This window comes from Schistocerca serialis, chromosome 1 (assembly GCF_023864345.2).
Source record: "Schistocerca serialis cubense isolate TAMUIC-IGC-003099 chromosome 1, iqSchSeri2.2, whole genome shotgun sequence".
NCBI classification, from domain to species: Eukaryota; Metazoa; Arthropoda; class Insecta; order Orthoptera; family Acrididae; genus Schistocerca; species Schistocerca serialis.
This window is the reverse complement of record NC_064638.1, coordinates 404,005,668-404,025,664: the sequence shown is the minus strand read 5'-3', so window position 1 is coordinate 404,025,664 and position 19,997 is coordinate 404,005,668. Positions and strand designations below refer to the sequence as shown.

At 46.4% G+C, this 19,997-nt stretch overlaps 1 protein-coding gene and 1 pseudogene across 1 annotated transcript in view; one reads left to right on the top strand and one right to left on the bottom strand.

Annotated features, from left to right (window-relative positions):
• Window positions 1–218: 218 nt before the first annotated feature.
• Window positions 219–19,997, bottom strand: part of LOC126475463 (protein tweety-like) — an 87,347-nt gene continuing 67,568 nt past the window's right edge. Inside the window, exons 2-3 of the mRNA XM_050103389.1 lie at window positions 2,254–2,446; window positions 219–832 (exon numbers count right to left, since the gene is read on the bottom strand). Coding sequence (XP_049959346.1) covers window positions 219–832; window positions 2,254–2,446 — 807 coding nt within the window. The remainder of the gene's footprint in view (window positions 833–2,253; window positions 2,447–19,997) is intronic.
• On the top strand, window positions 9,958–10,075 carry LOC126427809 (5S ribosomal RNA; annotated as a pseudogene).

The window sequence follows — 19,997 nt, the reverse complement described above, 5'->3', positions numbered from 1 at the left end:
ACTTCCTGAAGAAGGGCGACGTCGACGTCACAGGCCCGAAGCATGTCACATAGGAGTTGCAGCTTGGGTGCAGTGCCGATCATGTTGATGTTCAGTGTGGCGAACCGGTACGTTTGTTTCAGTGGTGGTGGACACGCATCTACCATCACCAAGGGAAGTATGAGGAGGGCACAGACAGGAAGTCCCGTCCCATCAGCTGCAGTGCCTCGCTTTTGATGTTAACAGCCAGCCTTGTCCGGCGGAGGCAATTCATCCGGAGGAGGGGGCGTATCTTCCTCAATATCGTCGGCCCATGCTCCTGTGCCGTGGGTCTGTCCAGTGTCCATGGGAATTGCGTCGTGGTGAGAGAGATCTGGAGTTGTCGGCGGGGAGACAAGCGTCTCAACCTGCGCACCGATCGTTACACTGTGCGTGGCTACCTCCATGGTGGTCCCGTCCTCCGAAACGTCTTGTTCATCGTGAAAGTTGTCCGCCGACCCCTGCGTGGAAATGTCGGCTGGTTGGGTGTCGTCTTCGTCGTCGCGGGTGGCGACGCTTTGAGAGCCCGTGGGTGAACGGCGACGGCGTTTGCGCCTACGTGGCGAGCGTTGTTTGCGCACGTGTTCCTCATTGTCGGACGACGGCAAGGAGGAGCGTCGACCTGGTTCGAAAGCGTCGGTGGGTACAATGAAATTGTCAAACAGATGTTGTGAAGAAGTACTGTTTTCCTCAGCGTCCGGTGCGGGAGCCTGTTCGGCGGCAAGGTTGTCAGGTGGGACGTCTGCACCGTCCGTAGGTGACTGGGACGGTGGGACGTGCCGATCGGAAGGACCGGGCGACGGACTGGACGAAACTGTAGACGTGGCAAGAGCCGCTGCGTAAGTGACCGGTAGGGCGGTCATCATGGGTGTGACGGACGCTTCCGACAACGGAAGCTGTGCGAAACGTCGTTGAATGCATTCAGACCGTAGGTGACCTTCTTTCCCGAAACCGGAACAGGTCCGAGGTTGGCCGTCGTACATTATAATGGCACGGCAGCCTCCGATACGTAGATAGGAAGGCACGTGTTTCTGCAACTCGATGCGGACCTGTCTAACACCGTTTAAAACGGGATAGGTTTGAAATTGTACCCATCGTTCGGCAACATGTTCCAGAACGTTGCCATAGGGACGGAGCGCCTCGATGACGACGTCTGCAGGTAGTTCGAACGGCAGTTCGAAGATCCTTATCGTCCGTGTGCCGAGACCTGCGTGATCGACTGTAACGGGTCCGACGTTGCCGTCGGAATGACAGAAGCGCAGTCCACGTTTTGCCTCTTGAAGCACCTTGTCGCACGCCGCATCGTTGACCATTTTGACGTAGACGATACTGCTAACTATGGACAATTAGATCCGTTGGTGGTATTTTAACTTCATCGCGAATAAATCGTTCTACCTCCAGGGCCTTGAGTCGGGCGAAGTCGGAACAAAAGTTGAAATGTAATGCCTTCTTCCAATAGTTGTGCGCCATGGTGGTCTAGAAGGGAAAAACGGCACTTAACAGCGGCCGAAGTAAACACAAACACACGGTGCGCGCCTCGCCCGCAGCGCTCTGGCGCGTGACCGCCTCGCAGCACTGCCGGCGGCAGACTGCCACTGGGCCACGGCTCTCCTGAGCTTAAACACTCCTTGATGTTGCCTATCTTGCGCATGGACTACTCAGTTTGTATATTTTGCTTATTTTTTCATAGTTCCACACAACTTCCTGTTTTTTTGATTGATCTATGTTCAGTTTTTCAAGGCCTATCCACTGTGCAACTTACAACTAAATCTGAGGGGGGTGCGATGCGGAGGTTCCCTTGTTAGACCTATTTAAACCTAACTAACCTAAGGACATCACACACATCCATGCCCGAGGCAGGATTCGAACCTGCGACCGTAGCTGTCACGCGCTTCCAGACTGTAGCGCCTAGAACCGCTCTGCCACTCTGGCTGGCTATGCAGTTTTACTGGATTCCATTATCTTCGTTTTATTGATACTCATCATCTCTTTTCAAGACACTGTCCATTTCTGTCAACTCATATCCGAAGTACTCGTAAGTTATATTTATATACCAGATGACCACGGTGTTTTGGCAAACAACTGTGTGACGGACACCGGCGGAACAGGACTTGCAGGCGGGAAGTAATTCGGAATGCACAAGTTTCCCGCGCGGCTCCCCCTTTACAAGCGGCAGACTGGCCGGCCCGGCCTCTATGCCCTGCGGAGTACAGCGAGGCGGCGCGTGATACATACGTGATGCGGGCGGAAGCGCTAGCCTGTCCGGGGGGAAATCTGAGCGGCGGGCCGCGCTATGATTGATGCGCTGACCCTGCGCGGATTGCCTTACCCCGTCCGGCGGGCGTCCGGCATCCGCCAGAAAAGGAGAGCTGCCGCCGATTGGTCCGCCTGCTGACGCCGACGCCCTGGGAGCAGACGCCTTCGCTTCCTGCGCCACAGCCAAAACAGAACAGGCAGTGGGCTATAAGTACACTCTAAGACGGAGTGGGACGGAAATCGGTAGTTGTGATGTACATCTACAGACAAACAAATGATTACAGTTTGAGAAAAATTGGGTAATTCATTCAAGAGAATGAAATTCACAAAACGAGCACGCCAGTAACGCTTTGGTCCACATCTCGCCCTTACACAAGCAATTATTCGGCTTGACGTTGATTGATAGTGTTATTGAAGGCGCTCGTGAGGGATGTTTTGCCAGATTCTATCCAATTGGTGAGCCAGATCGTCAAAATCCCGAGTTGGTTGGAGGGTCCTGCCTATAATACTCCAAACTTGAAAAAGTTGGAGAGAGATCAGACGACATTGCTGGCCAAGGTAGGTTTTGGTATGCACCAAGACCTCCGGTAGAAACACTCGGTCTACGCAGACGGGCATTAACTTGCCAAACTGTAAGACCAGGACGGCTTGACATAAAGGGCAACCGAACTCTGCATAGAATGTCTGGAACGTATCGCTGTCCAGTAAGACTGCCGCGGATGACATAAGAAGTGGTCCTACTATGAAAAGAAATGGTACCCAAGACCACGACTCCCGGCTGTCGGACTGTATCGCGTGCGACAGTCGGGTTGGTGTCCCATCATACGCCAGGGCGTCTGCAGACACGCCTTCATTAGTCACTGCAGCTCATTTCGATGAGAGACTCATCACTGAAAACAATTACTGTACTCGAGTCGATGACATTTCAGGCCCCGGACAGCGGTGGGATATGGCCCGACAAGCAGGAGTGCTGGTCTGGGGAGCCATTTCTTATCTTAGCAGGACTCCTTTGGTTATCATCCGTCACACCTATACGGAACACTGCTGCGTCGACGATATTCTACGCATCGTTTTGTTGTCTTCCAAAGAAAGCGGTCCTGGGCTTACATTTCAGCAAGATAATGCCCGCCCTTACACGGCGATAGTTTCTTCCGCTTATCTTTCTTCTTGTAAACGCTAACTTGGCCAGCTAGGTCACCTGGTCTCTGTCCTGCTGAAAACGTTTGGAGCATTATGGACAGGGCCCTTCAGCCAGCTCGGCATTTTGACGATGTAACCCACCAGTTGGACAAAATCTGGCAGAATATCCCGCAGGAAGACATCCAACAACTCTGTTAGTCAATACGAAACCGAATAATTGCTTGTATAAGGGTCAGAAGTGGTCCAACGCTTTGTTATGTTGCTCATTTTGGGAATAAATCATACAGTTTCTCAGAAACTGTAATCATTTGTTTGTACTTATACATCACAACTACCAGATCCCCTCTCGTTTGGGTAATTTCTCCATGGTGCTCCTTTTCTTTATTTTTTTTCACTGTATTAGCAGCGACGCCACAGTGAATTCGTCCAGCACGGGGCTCATCAAATCTGCATACAGTGTGTCCCGTTTATTTTAACTGTCCTAAATAACTTTTTATTCAGAAGCGAATTAAGAAATTTATCAAGGTAAGGCTGTTTAGCTATCAGGCGGACACTATCCAGCATGACTGTCTTCCATATAACTTTACTCCTAACGAAGATATGAACAGCACAACGTCTTTTGTTAAACCTCACCCTATATTTTACATCAGGCAATCCACTTCCTCTCCTCAGGACCTGTTCAAACACATATCACAATGCAGTTGCTAATATTTGTTTTACAGACGTTATGCCGTGGTCCAAGGCATACTTCTGTGCCTATCATTTCGACTTGCAATGTTGGAGACATCATCTATTGCTATAATGACTGATAATGTAGTTACAGACTCGAAAAAGATTAACAAGCCGAATCGTTTATACAAGGTCCAGCCAAATTAATGTGGCCATAACATATAATCGGAGCTAACGTGCAGTAGATACAGGTTACACCAGCAGTGGAGGGTACATAAAGCGTGTTAGGGCAGGGGGGAGGGGGAGAGGAGGAAGGGGGGCGGTGCAGGCAGCAGTGTACTCATCGTAATGAGCGATTTATCTTACATCCAAGAGGTGGTGGCATGATTGTCGTCTTTCGTGTCAAGGGTGGAAGCTGGAAGCATTACTGAAACGGCTAAGTTTGTAAACTGTTGGCATGCCGCCGTGGTTAAAGTATGCTGTGGATAGTAAAACGGCACTATTCAAACCTGGTGCCGAGGGAACTGTGGTGCACCACGGGCCATACAAGACAGCGGTGAACAACGCCTCCGGATATGTGTTCAGGCGAATAGACGTGCAATTGCTGAATAAGTGGCAGTCCAAATGAACCAAGGAGCCACCATCGGTGTCTCCGCAACGACCCACAGTGTCAGAGAAACAAATTTAGTGGTTTCCCGATCCTAGTGCCTTATGATCACAAAACAATATTAAGAATTACGCAGGTACCGGCCGTGAAAGCAAGCATTTATGCATATAGGTCTCCACAGCAAGCACTTCGTTCACATACCCATGGTGACTGCTGTTTTTCGATGAGGAAGGCTGGAATTTGCTCTCCAAAAACCGCGACTAGAGTTCCACTGAGTGGTAACATATGGCCTACTCAGATGGAGGAGGCCGTTGGCGGAAAGTCTGTAAGCAAACACCCTGCAAACCTTCCAGATCGGAAGAGGGAGTATAATGGCCCAGAGAATATTTTCCTCCTCATAAAGGGCACTGTGGATCAACCCAAGTATGCATCTATCCTTGGGGACCACGTCCACCTCTACGAACAGTTTGAGCTTCCTAGGCATGATGGCATCTACCAGCAGGATAACGCATCGTGTCACACAGCGCGCTGTATACGCGCACAGTCCGTTAGAGCACCAGTATGTGTTTACTGCACTCCTCTGGCCACCAGATTCCCTGGTCTTAAACGCAATCCGTGTGGCCCTCTCGATCGGGCTGTTTACAACGGAACCTCAACCGACAAACATAGCGTAGCTGGCCATGGCAATGCAATCGGCACAGCTTCACATCGCTGTCGAAACCTTCCAGCACCCCACTGACAACCCTCCGGACGTATCGCAGTGTTTCGCGCTGCTAAAGGTGGTTATTCAGCCTTTTGACAGGTGGTCACATTAATGTGACTGGACGGCGTATGTTTCGGCGCAACGCTCGATTTTTTAAGTCATCAGACTGCTGCCTAAGTTCACGGAGACACGCCGACGTATGATATGGAGCTCGTAGTGGGATAGGGCTATCGATATTTATTTTACTTGCCACTAAGGCCGACAAATTGTCTAATTTCACTCCTTTTTTATGTTAAAAATGTTTTTGTGCTTTTGAATTTCTATGGCCTCTCTGCACATTCAAGTACAAAATTTTTTAATATTGCTAAAACCACATTGTCAGAGAAACGTGTTTGGTGGTTTCCCGATCCTAATGCCTTATGCTCATTAAACAGTATCAGCAATTATGCAAATACCGGCCGTGAAAGCAAGCGTCTATGATATCACATTGTGCCACCCACAAAAACATGAAGTTTTTAAGCCCTAACAAAACACGAAAACAAAAGAAAAACAAGAAACTTACATTCTACACAGATTAGTAGCATTTCTAGCTCCTCTTCTCTATTGTACATTGTACTCACCTTCAATTGAAAATGACTGACACAACGACTGAGGATTTTGTGTTTCCATTTGTTAACTCTCAACTAAAACAAGTGAATCACTCGCGTTACTCTGCAGTTAGTGCAGGAGAATCCAGGTCAATTTCGTGTTTTTAATAAATTGTTCGTAATGAACGTAGAACAAACGCAATCACGTCCGTATACAAAAATAATATGGGATTGTGTGTCCACCTGAAATAAAACACTTTTGTTATGTAATTATTTATTCCTGAATTTGTTTCAGCGACAAATGTCGCCATCATCAGGAGTCGTTTGTTTCTGAAACATGTCGAAATAGCATCATTATAAGCTTAGAAGTATGCTAGTTCAGCATGCAGAAGCATAGTTAAGGACCTAAATGCAGTGTATAGATAAATGATTTAACTTTAACTCCATTGCAACTACCACCGATATACTGTATTGTCCTCTTTATTGGTAAAGTAGTTAGCTGACGGTTTCTTCTTTCTCACTTATTCTGTCTAAATACCTCCCACTGAACAGTATATCTGCAAACTAAATTAATGTAGCATCACTTTACATTTTGACGTAAGTAATAACAGCTTCATTCAGTTACATTTTTTTTCCCCACACGATTGTTTTGAACTAAATTTGACAGAGAACGCTGAAGTGATGTCTGTTTTTTTTATTTTTGATATCTGATAGGAAACTCACTTCAAAACTGAGTTTCCCCATCACATGTCTCAGACTACTTTCCGTGACCACAGAAACGAAAAAATATTTTCGATTAAAAATTCCCCTCCGCATTACTTTGATTTCATAAAGTGCGACAGGGAACAGTATCCTTGGGCTACGGGTAGCGGACCGGCTCTGTGCGCCAGGCAGCGCTCCGGAGTTGTTTACTTCCGCGGCGCGATATCTGTGTTGTGTAGCGTCCATCGCTATTGTACCCCATGTGCGTGTGTGTGTGTGTGTGTGTGTGTGTGTGTGAGTGAGTGTGTGCGTGTGTGAATTCCTAAGGGACTAAACTGCTGAGATCATCGGTCCCTAGACTTACACACTACTTAAACTAACTTACGCTAAGAACAACACACACCCATGCTCGAGGGAGGACTCGAACCTCCGGCGCACTCTTACCACCGAACGACAATTAAGCTAACATTCCAAGCCGAACATGCACGACCACGAGCTTATGAAATCGAACAATTTATTCGTGAAGAGCTAAGTCTGGGTCCACAGGAAGTGATACGTATTCACTTCTCCATCACCGTCAGTATCATCTACATCAAAATTACGACGGTAAGAAGCATGTCCTGAGGTAGTTCGACAACATGCACACGGACTCAAGTTCAAGCATTCTGAAGGGCAAACTGTGGACGTGACGGTAGACCATGCTAGTTTCGGTCTTCGAAAGTGCCACAAGACGCAATCGTTGAACCATTCCGACCCTGCAGCAATGATGTGGGCCACATTGCGGAGAAATGGCAGACGTTAAACGGTCCTACAGATCAAGACAAACTGTCCAAACACGTACCACGCTATCTGCTTATAGGTGGTGTGCGAGTCATGTCAGCATGATGGCCAGCCGCGGACGTGTGCCGGATGTGGGGCAAGATGGCCATGTTTGGTCCGATTGTCTCCGTCTCCGTTTGCTACAGATCCCACCAGTGACGCACCTCCCGAAACGACGGTCACTTCTTTACCAGACACTTAACTCAAAGTCGTGCGCAACCCAAATGCGTCACTTTAAGAAGCGCCTGTTCTCCCGCCGGCACTCCCCACTTGGACTGACAGTGCGGCCGAGACCTCACCAGCACCATCTCCTCTGACTGCAACGAGACCATCAATTCTCCAGAGCTCGGTGAATGGCTCACTTGCTGAGATGAACATCGAAGCGAGGGAGGTGCCTACCTCTGCTTTCCTTCAGATGGGAGTGACTTCGGACACTGAACATTCACATTCTGACATGGAACAGCTCCTCCGAAAGCAGCTGTCGCCCCAAAAACGGAAGAAGTGAAGTCTAACGCCGTCCGAAAACACACTTCTGCTTGTAGCGTCACAGGAAGTGGACCGGATACCAGACAGTGATCTTACTTCGAGTGCCCCAAAGACAGGACTGGCCGCTCCCAATTTCACATCTGGGGAACGTCCTTTCCACCTCCTGTGATGCCACCAAACATCGAAGGATCCTATTTAAGGAGGTTCCCTGTGCCCCATTACGGCAGCGAAACCAGCTCTAGCCCTCAATGGGCGCGACAGTCGCCTACCACCAGTTCCGATCTCCTGGGCTGACGATGTCAAAGATAGAGTAGATCAGAATGGTGGCTCACCCATCAGGCAGTACCCCAAAGTTGTGCCTGACCCACGTTACAGCCAGTGGTTGCGGCCACAGTTGCTGTGGCGGATGTTTCACGCCAGCCAGACATCTCTGCCGGACTCTCTGTGCCAATAGCGGGAGCTCGTCCACAATATTACCGAATCTTACCAGCATTCGGGCTCCACGTAAACTGATACTGTTCTGAGAGACTATTTACGCTGTTGATTTCAACATTGCTCTCCTCCAAGATGTGATCGTCGCTGATTTCTACGACCCCACTGCCTACAAGGCACACACCTCCCGTGCCTCTCACAACGGTAGCGGTGTCGTCATCATCCTCCACGCTGGGGTCGCTGCTGAAGATGTAGTGTACTTTCCTAATGCTCTAGGTATGGCCCTCAAGCCGTTCGGCTTCCGCATCCTCAATGTACATGCGCCGTCCGGCTCCAGTTGGCGCCGTGAACGACACACCTTCTTTGCTGACGAGGTGACGCCGCTATTTTAGGGTCACCTGGATGAAATAGTCCTCGGTGGCGACTTCATCCCCACTTGGGCCTACTGACCAACATCCGCGGCATTCTCCGTGTGCGACCCTGTTTGTCATCATCGCCCGACTCAGCTTGTTGACACACCGTGCAGGTTTCACATGCTATACAGCGCACACGTCCAGTCGCCTCCGTCTTATATACCTTACACATTCCCTTGCTGGTGACACTCAAAATACCGAACTTTGGCCTGTTGGTTTCTGCATCCGTGAGGCCTATATCTGCGATGTCGTCTTTGCCTACCGACAGGTGCGGCACAGTTGCGGCCTATGGAGGTTAAACGTTTCCACCAGACTGTCCCCCATTGTCGACGGATCGCTGAAAATGCATGACCTATTGTCGTCGACTTCGCCCCGCCTACACATCCACCCTCTCCTGGTAGCTATCCTGTGTGAAACCAGCTCTGTGCAGGGCACTGATGTGAAATGGCAAAGACAGCAGAGCTTGGCAGGCACCATGGACTTTTATTATGTCATACTATGTGACTCCAATGACATTCTCTCCTGTCTGTCAGACGACAGTACATCGTGCTAAAGCGCAGATCGCTTCACTCATGCGACGAGAATTGGAAGGGGCCCTGCAGTCATGATTGTATGCCTCACGAAACGCCATCGATTTACCACCTCCTCAAGATCTCACAGACAGCCTCACCAATGTGGAAGGACGACTACGCAATGCGCAATTGGTCAATCTGTCCATTCTCTTTTCAGCCAGCTGTACACTACCGTCCCATGTCACACGACCTTGGTTGAGGAGGTAGCAGTACTGTACTCCAAGAGCGTGCTGGAGCACGCAGTTCAAGAACTTTAGGAAGAAGTGACCCCTGATGATGTTATAGACGCTTTCAAGATGGGAGCTGCCCATCAGTCCCTGAACGTGACGGCCTCCCCCCTCAAACTTCAGAGGTGCTTTAGCTGTCTGATGATACCAACTTGGACGTCTTTCTGTCGTGAACTGATGTCACCAACAACGATGATCCCAGTCACCTTCCTTGACGGAATCATCATCCTGGCCCCTAAGCCAGAAGAGCGATCATGGATTTGTGATTACTGATCCATCACTTTACTCAACAATGACATGAAAATTTTCACCCTTTTGTAGGCACCGGCAACGGCCTTGCCGCCGTGGATAAACCGGTTCCCGTCAGATCACCGAATTTAAGCGCTGTCGGGCGTGATCGGCACTTGGATGGGTGACCATCCGGGCCGCCAGGTGCTGTTGCCATTTTTCGGGGTGCACTCAGCCTCGTGATGCCAACTGAGGAGCTACTCGACCGAATAGTAGCGGCTCCGGTCAAAGAAAACCATCATAACGACTGGGAGGGCGGTGTCCTGACCACACGCCCCTCCTATCCGCATCCTCATCTGAGGATGACACGGCGGTCGGATGGTTCCGATGAGCCACTTGTGGCCTGAAGACGGAGTACTATTTTTTTTTTTTTTTTTTTTTAGGCATCACGTCTGAAGTAGGCAGCAAGATATATCACATCCCTTGATGAAACTTTGCTGAGTGGTGGCAAGAATATTCATACTGCCCTTTGTCATTACAGGGACGTGATCGGATTTCACCAGGTCGCAAAATCTACCTAGTGCATTGGCATCACTTGACTTCAGCCTGGCATTCGATCGTGTCGACCATACCTTTTTGAAAACAGTCCTCCAGCGTATGGATTTTCAGGCTCATATACTAACAGTGGTAATGCGCCTCTTGAACGGCGCGGCTTCAAGAATACTCTGTAATATTCACACCACTGTGCCTCTAGCGATCGAGGGTTGCCCACATTCCATGATACTGTATGCTTTGGCGTTAGAACCCCTACACCGCTTCTGTTGAATGCCCTATGCTGGCAGTCTCGTCCTCTACCTACGCAGTGAAGATGACGTCCGCGAGATGCTGACTTGGGCAGCAACTTAGAGCAAGGTATTGGGCTGTTCTCTTAAAGGCCTTTCTGAGAGATATGTTCCCCCTCTAAGTGTGGCCACCAGTGTCCGCTGTTTGGATATTGATTTTATGAATGACCTCCTTCGTTTAGCGGCAACAAAAAACAGACGTCTCCTCCAAACGCTCAGGGAGGGCCTCGCTGACCACCAGCTTAATCCCTCAACATTGCACAGCGTCCACAATACGTGATCTTCTACCACGCCTCTCGCACCTCCCATGCGGCACATATGTTCCCGGTCCCGATTACCCTCCCCCGTCGTATATTGATGGCGATGGGATCCTCTGTCTGTACTGTGGTGTTATTTAAAGTTCAATATTCCTCCCTTGCCCTCCCACGGGAGTGTGGTGGGGTGGGTGTATTCTACATGTCAGACAGAATTACTGCACGTTTTCTCAGCTCCCAGCTGAAAGTCTGGCGCCGTTGCCTGACGAGCATCACTGGGCTGCATTTGCTTGAATGTGCGCCAGTCTCCATGTCAGACCCAGTCACATTATCAAACCGACCACCCTCCCCCCCCCCCCCCCACTCTTTATCACTTTCGGCATTTCATTCTGGAATTAAGCTACATCCTCCACTCTTCACCACTTTCAATTATACTCTGGACAAAGACTTCACTAGGCATTACAAATTCGTCGACACTCCAATCCCATCGAACACAAGTACCTCCAGATCATAAGGAGTCGAGTGTGGAAAGCGGTGCATGGAGACTTTCTCGACATCAGCGTCCAGCCCACATGGTATATCACCGCCAATGGCAAACAGATCAACCAGTTTCATTTGCACGGCATCAGACTCGATGAAACTCGATGCGTTCACTGTTATGTGGACGACACAGACACACACCGATTCTTTTGTGGTCCGTCGTCTGTCATAAGCAGGATCGCGCAGCGTAACTTGACTTCCCTTGGCCGGCAGAGACCTGCTCAGTTCCAGACCCTTTCATTCCCGGATGTGATTTATTACAGCGCAACAAAAACTAACACTGTGAATGGGATATGCGGCCTTACGGCCCACTACCTGTTTGGTCCCGACGAGAAATCGGAATTGGGTTATTGGACGTACCTTAACGATCGATACTGTGCAAATGCTTGCAACCCCAGATCCACACAGTTCATCTCGAATTTTCTTTCGTGACCCGCCTTACAGTCTTCCAAGTCATGAGATGCTGACTCTTATTTTGCCAATATGATGCTCTGAACGAACTACAAACGGAGTCTCCATAAAAATTTTGAGAAGACACGTTTGTATGTTCCGCTAATGCGAAGGCGTTAGCGACTCCTGGAGTTCTGGTACACAGAGTAAAAAAAATTAAACAAAGAGCAGCAATAATGAAAAAGTCAAAAAATATGTAAATAATAATAAAAACAAACAGAAAAACAAGATACATAAGATAAAACAAAAATTAAAAAATTACTAATCACAACGTCCACAGTCCCGCGTTCGTACACCGACTCCGCTTAAATTTTGGTTACTAATCAGCACTAGCGGCCGAAGACATCCAGCATAAGAAGCCACCCTCATTCCGTCAACGGCCTTGTCAAAAGAGGGCAGAGGAGCGGATAGAAGTTGAGGATACTCTCTTCTCCTTGGCGTGGGAAACTGCCCCCAAACGCTGAAGAATCAGCAATGATGAACGGCAGGAGGATGCAGAAGGCAATGGAAACCACTGCATTCTGCATTAAAGACGCGTAGCGTGTATCCACAGAACATATGGACTGTAACTCAAAAAGTCTCGAGATGACCTCTCCATTGGCCACCCAGTCGGACCTCCAGGAGAGGGCTGCTAAAGCGAAGGTTGTAAGGTGTCAGGCAAATCTAACACCTTCCATGAAAACCCTGACATGATAAGCAAATCCAGTAGTATGTCACATAGCTCCGAATAAATCGTGACATTCAATTAACCAAAGAAATACGAGTGAGCAAATGGAATACCACAGACTAACACAAGAATGCCTAAATGCATGTCATACCTTCCCACCTTGAGACAGACGCAGTTCCGAGGGGAGAAACGAGAACAAAAGCAGAGAGCAGAACCGTGTTAAGCTGGAAGACCCTATGATAAGGGACGGACACCCACGTTGCCAGCTAACCGCTAGGACCACCCCAGCCGCAAGTTGTAGTGTGTGACTTTTTCGTGTCTCTGTTACTTCAGGACCACCCCCCAGCCCATGTTAAAAGATAGAGCCCTCCAGAAGAACAGTATACATCTTACGATAACACTAAAAGGACCACACCAGCTGCAAGTTTTAGCGTGAGACTTTTTCGCGTCTCTGTTACGTTGCAAACTTTAAAAACATTGCCCCACCACCAAAAGTATAACGTTTCTCATTGGATAGACAGAATTTTTGTAGACGGAGCTTAAGGTTAACATTGAGACCCTGATTGGTAAGATGAAAACACAGCCAGATAGTTTTTTTTTAAACCAACTTCGGTAAATTGCAGTAAGGAGAAGTCAGGAGAGAGTTGCTTACGTGAGGGCGAGGTGAGCGGAGCTGTGCTGCCCGCCGCCCCCTGACGAACACCGACAAGGTAATGAACGCACGCAATGCCACATAACAGCACATAAAGCTTCACTCAGAACTGCAGAAGTCTCATCTGTTACACCCCCTTTTTGCGTAATACTAGTGCCGATCGTCAATTAAAGCTCATGGTGTTCACATTTGCCACTTGAAGTAAAAATCTGAAACGCGATGATTTTTCTGTTATATAGTTATTGAGAAGCCACATCAGCCACTGTACTTTACGACAAGTTAGATAAGTAATTAAAGATAATTGAGGGTCACTGTAGACCATTTTGATAGTTTTCTCTATTGTGAAACTTAATTTAAACCTAGATTATAGATGTGATATGGCATAGGTCATCCTTCGATCCATTGTAGAACTTGGAAACCCATTCAGGGAATATTCGTTCACATTTTTGTTGAATGCAGTTGGTTTTTACCATCCTGTATTAAAACATTTCCTTTTATCAATAGTGCAATTTATAAACAATGTTTTGTGAGTAGAATAAAATTTCCAATGGTAAACTTAACTGCTTTTTCGACGTTATTTTACCAGCTAACTAAAAATAGGAAAGCCTTGAACCCCTTCCACTAAATTTAGTTAGTATTAAGATTCTTTTACAGGGAGTGCAGTGGAGCTGACGCTGAAATCATTAAGTATTTGGTTATATCATCGCTAGTCTCACTGAACTCTTCTGAACTGTACAAGTCATGTGTGGTCTGGCGTCTCCTTACCAGCAACAGTTCCCAGGTTCAAACTAGTCAATTCCCTGAAAACCACGCTCAGAGCATCGTTGCGCGAAAGTGGTAGGGAGACACGATATAGAACAAACAGACACCACGCAGAATGTTAGAAGGTGACCATGAAAAAGAGACCGAATGCCCAACGAAAGCGTGGATTGTCAGGGGCTTTAACGTGGTAGGGAAGCTAGAAAATCTAAAAAGTGAAATTCAAAAGCTCAGTCTAGATATAGCAGGGGTCTGTGAAGTGAAATGGAAAGAGCACTAAACCATGGGTTACAGTAGGAATTCCTCAGTTGATCGATGAAAGAAGGAAGTATAGTAAAGTTCAGGGAAATGTTGGAACACAGAAATGCAAGTCGCTGAGGAATGAAATAAATAAGAAGTGCAGGGAAGTTAACACGTAATGGCTCCATGAAAAATATGAAGAAGAGATGATTGTCAGAAGGATTGACTCAGCATTTAACAAAGTCAAAATAACCTTTGGTGAAACTGAAAGCAAGGGTGGTAACATTAAGAGTGCAACCGAAATTCCGCTTTTAAAGGCAGAGAAGAGAACTGATAGGTGGAATGAGTACACTGAAGGCCTCTATGAGGGGGAAAGTTTGTCTAATATGACAGAAGAAGAAACAGGAATCGATTTAGAAGAGACAGATGATCCAGTATTAGAATCAGAATTTAAGAGGGTTTCGGAGGACATAAGATCAAATAAGGCAGAAGGGATAGGTTACATTCCATCAGAATTTCTAAAATCATTGGATGAAGTTCCAACAAAACGACTGTTTACGTTGGAGATTAGAACGTAATGAGTCTGGCAACAATCAATCTGACTTTCGGAAAAATAACATCCACACAATTCCAAAGACTGCAAGCCTGACAAGTGCGAGAATTATACACAATCAGCCTAACATCTTAGCCGTCCAAGGTGCTGACAGAAATAATATGCACTAGAGTGGAAAAGAAATGGATGTGTTAGATGATGATCAGTTTGGCTTTAGGAAATATAGAGGCACCAGAGAGGCAATCCTGACGTTGCGGTATGTAATGGAAGCAAGACCAAAGAAAATTCAAGACACTTTCATAAAATATGTTGACCTGGAAAACGCGTTCGACAATGTAAAACGGTACAAGATGTTCGAAATTCTGAGAAAAAAGATGTAAGCTGCAGGGAGAGACGGGTGCAAGAGCCAACAGGAAATAATAAGAGTGGACGACCAAGAAGGAAGTGATTGAATTAGAAAGGATGTAAGATGGAAATGTAGTCTTTCGCCCCTACATTTCAACCTGTACTTCGAAATATATCTGTATGAAAATAAAAAAAATTCGGGTATGGAATTAAAATTCAAGGTAACAGGATATCAATGACACATTTCGCTGATGACATTGCTATCCTAAGTAAAAGTGTAGAAGAATTGCATGATCTGAAGAATGGAATGAACAGCCTAAGGAGTAAAGAATATGGATTGAGAGTCAATCGAAGAAAGACGAAAGTGATAAGAAGTAGCAGAAATGAGAACAGCAAGAAGCTTAATATAAAGGCTGGAGGTCATGAAGTAGATGGAGATAAAGAATTCTACTATCTAGGCAGCCTAGACGGGTGGAGCAAGGAGGGCATCAAAGCAGACTAGCACTGGAAGAATAGGCATTTCTGGCCAAGAGAAGTTTACTAGTATCAAACATAGGCCTTAATTTGAGGAAGATACATTTGGGAATGTATGTTTGGAGTGCAGCGCTGTCTGATAGTCAAACATGGACAGTGGGAAAACCGGAACAGAAGAGAATCGAAGCATTTGAAATGTGGCACCACAGACGAATGTTTAAAATTGGGTGGACTGATAAGGTAAGGAATGAGGAGGTTCTGCGCAAAAAGGAAGAGGAAAGGAATATGGAGAAAACATTGACAAGGAGAAGGGACAGGATGATAGGACATCTGTTAAGACGTCAGGGAATGACTTCCATGGTACTAAAGGGAGCTGTAGAAGGCAAAAACTGTAAAGGAAAACACAGATTGGACTACATCCAGCGAATAATTGAGGACGTAGGTTGCAAGTGGTACTCTGATATGAAGAGGTTGGCACAGGAGAGGAATTCGTGGCGGGCCGCATCAAACTCAAAAATAAAAATAAAAATAAAAAGGGCGGCACTCCTACAGTTTCCTTAAATTAAATTTCTTTCGGGTGCCCCGGGTACGTAATAATACATGTGAGAGAACAGAAACTATAAATGCAGCAGAGGAAGACTTTTTACCTTAATGAGTGGCAAGTGGCTTTAAAAGTGACATGTTCGCTGGTGATAAGCAGAGTCGACGAGGTCATACCTATTGTTATATTTATCGTTTGCCTGTAGAGGGAGACAATAATTTTTCATGAATGTAATATTCTTGCCTGAGGTATAATTAGTCACGACAAGGCATTGTCTCTTAAGTAGCGTACATTGTACAGTGACTTTCCTTGACTTTCGTTGTTTAACGTGCGTTCTTCTACATTCAAAAGGCGTTGACAAAGACTTGGTAGGTTTTAGCAATTCTAGCAGGCTTCCAACCTTCACCGTGACGCAACAAAAACTATTCTCGTCAGTTTCACCTATTCCTTACTTTGATTCGATGAGTAAAAGTTACAGGTGTTAGAGGACATCCTCGCTGCCAAATCCTGCAAAATATAATCTTATCTAAACTATATGGGGCATACGATTTAAGGTACTGTAGTAGTCTATTAAAAGTGACCCTCACTGTCTCACTTTGTACCATGCACAAACAGAAGAAAACGGTGTTCGGTGCCTAATATTCGCAACCCGTATTTAAGTCCAAGGTACGATAACTGAAGAAGTGCGCAAAAAGGTTAATGATGTTTTCAGCTCAATCTCAGAGTTCTCAAGAGACACTGATTTAGCTTACATTTGATTTTCAAAAGTTATCCTATATTATGAAGCATATATTTCATGTTTATTTTACAGATTTTGCACAATGATATAAGACTGAATTATGAGAGTGGCTATGTATCACTACATCTGTAACGATCGCGTTGTTGATGGAACTTCAAACCGTAATATTCCTTCCTTCCTTCTATGTACCACAGTTAAAGCAAAAATCTTTAGATTACTGTGTCCCAATGTCTCTCATTTGTTTTCCTGTCTATGTAAGCCACGTGATACGAAAGTGGAAAGTGATTTTAGTGACGGCGTACATATTAAATGCATACACTATGTTGAACCGAAAGTTCTGTCGTGAGACTAATAACAAGCTCTTGTTTTACATGATAATTTTCAACGTTTTTAAAAACTGGCCTCTTGCATTTCGGCAATTCCATCACTGAGTACTAACCTTCAGTAGAACTGATGTAATTTCAACCTGTGTGTACTACACATAAAGAAGATTACCAAGATGACAACTTCTATTCTTTCTTTGCAGTTCTAGAAAGCACATATCCTAATCCTTTCAGATTTTGATTATTTTTCCATGATGTAACACAACGTAGCATTTTTATGTACAATGGAGGGATTTATTTTTATTTTCATAAATTAAGGAAAACAAAAATAGACTGAATTAGTAAACTGCACTGCACATGGTTACCTTACAAAGCAATGAACATGACAAGTGTCATCAATAGTTTTCAATAACACAAAGAAATCAAACTGTATTATTCAGTGAAATCTATGAGTCAAAATCGTGCCATTTGGAAAGGGCAGAATAGAAAAAGAAAAAGACAAGAACGTTCAGTCCCGTTATGATAACCACGTCGAACTTCTACTGAACGCTCGCCATAATGGTGCGTGCCGTTATTGCAAGCGAGAATCAGATCGAGTGATGTCTTCTTCCATTTGTGGCCGTGCGGTTAAAGGCGCTTCAGTCTGGAACCGAGTGACCGCTACGGTCGCAGGTTCGAATCCTGCCTCGGGCATGGATGTGTGTGATGTCCTTAGGTTAGTTAGGTTTAATTAGTTCTAAGTTCTAGGCGACTGATGACCTCAGCAGTTGAGTCGCATAGTGCTCAGAGCCATTTGAGCCATTTTGCAGCTACTGGTCTTTCCCTAGAGCAGAGTGAACCAGGCAAGTATCGAAAGCAGTTAGGTACAGGCAGTGCCCCAGAATCCATTGTCCGAACCAGTATCGCTTCCATTCGGTGCTTTTCCGAAACTATTATTTCCAAGCGTCGTCTGGCCTTTGAGCGTAGTAACCGATCAGTGGAAGTAGCAACCTTTCAACAGTAGGAAGTCCCGAACCTCCAGCCAGATCCTAACTTCCTGAGCTGCAGTTCCACAAAGGGAACTCTGGACTATAGAGACAGTGTTCAAGGCGTTTGAAAACGGCTGTTACTAAATACTGTGATCGATGCATCTCCAGTACGGTGCAGTAACATCAGACAGTAAAGTCAGTATGTCTGGGAACGAAGGCTTTCCTTAGTTTCCAGCAGAATGTGGAACGGAAAACACGACTGAATAAAACTACGGTATCGCACGTAGTTAGTCCTCCACAGAAAACAAGTGAAGCTAGTCTCTGCAACATTTAGAGCTGGACATACTTGACTTGTCCAGATCTGTCTTAGTGCTTGGTGTCCAAGACAACACAACGCAATGGGAGCTAGAAGACGAGGTGTGGGCCATGTCTTGTCCTGAGTGGGCTTGTTTTTCTCTTAAGGTCAGTCGGCAAAGTCTACTATCCAAACTAACTTGTACATCATTTGCCCTTCATATACAATGTCGTATTAAACCTGCAGGGATTTCTAAAGCGAGTACTTCGAGTTAAGGAACTAATGGTCAGGTATGAATATTTAGCTTTCTATTGACACGAGTATGTGCCATCTTGTAATGACGATCTAAGCTGATGGCAGCGTTGAAACGACTGCCGCGGTACTGGCCGGCGTTGCTTACAATCGGAGAAGCCGACTGCCTCAGCTAACATTCCCGACGTTACGGAAAACATCAAACTTCTGTGCTGCTGCAGGTTTAATTCACCTTGTAATCAAGCTTTATCACAGTCGTGGCGGTCATGTTTAATTAAAATCTTAAGCACGGCAGAGGACTCTGGTTCAATAAGATCCGTCTACAGGTATGTTGATCATAGCGACCATTGCCGCCGTTGGATAAGCAGCTGCCAGCAGCAAGTCGTATACTCCTAGCTCATTTATTTGTTACATAGTTTAATTCTTAATTTCTTTGCGTGTTTTTGGTACTTGCATTGTTTAATTCATAGATTTCGGGCGTGTTGTAGTATTTGAGAGTTGTAGCATCGCGTTTTAGTACCTGAATAGTGAAAATTCGCGTAGTCGTCTGTCTTCTGTTTTTGTTTTGAACGGCCAGTGTCGGTTGGTCACACCCAGTGTGCTCCCTGCCGCCGTTGGATAAGCAGCTTCCAGCAGCAATTCGTATACTCCTGGCTCACTTATTTGTTACATAGTGTAATTCTTAATTTCTTTGCGTGTTTTTGGTACTTGCATTGTTTAATTTATAAATTTCGGGCGTATTATAGTATTTGAGAGTTGTAGCATCGCGTTTAGTACCTGAATAGTGTAAAATCGTGTAGTCTCCTTCCGCCGCCGAGCAGCGTCTCAGCAGTGCGCAAGCAGCAGCATTACTGCATTTACTAGGCAATCTCGTATTTTAATAACCGTTTAAATTCTGTGTCGAACTGTTTGTGCTCTCTGTAAATTAGTTCAGACGTTCTTTGCACAACAGTTTTTAGCATGGATAGGGACTGCAACTGCTGTGTTCGGATGCAGGCTAAGTTGGCATCCCTTCGCTCCCAGCTTCAGGCAATGTTGGCTTCGGTCACACAGCTTGAGGCTGTTGCCAATGGGCATCACTGTGGGGGTCCGGATGGGGGTTTTTCGGGGACGGCCAGCTCGTCCCACGCATCCCCCGATCGGACTACGACTGTGGCTGCCCGGGATACTGCCCACATTGACCCCTCACCTGTGGTAGAGTGGGAGGTCGTCTCAAGGTGTGGCAGGGGGCGAAAGACATTCCG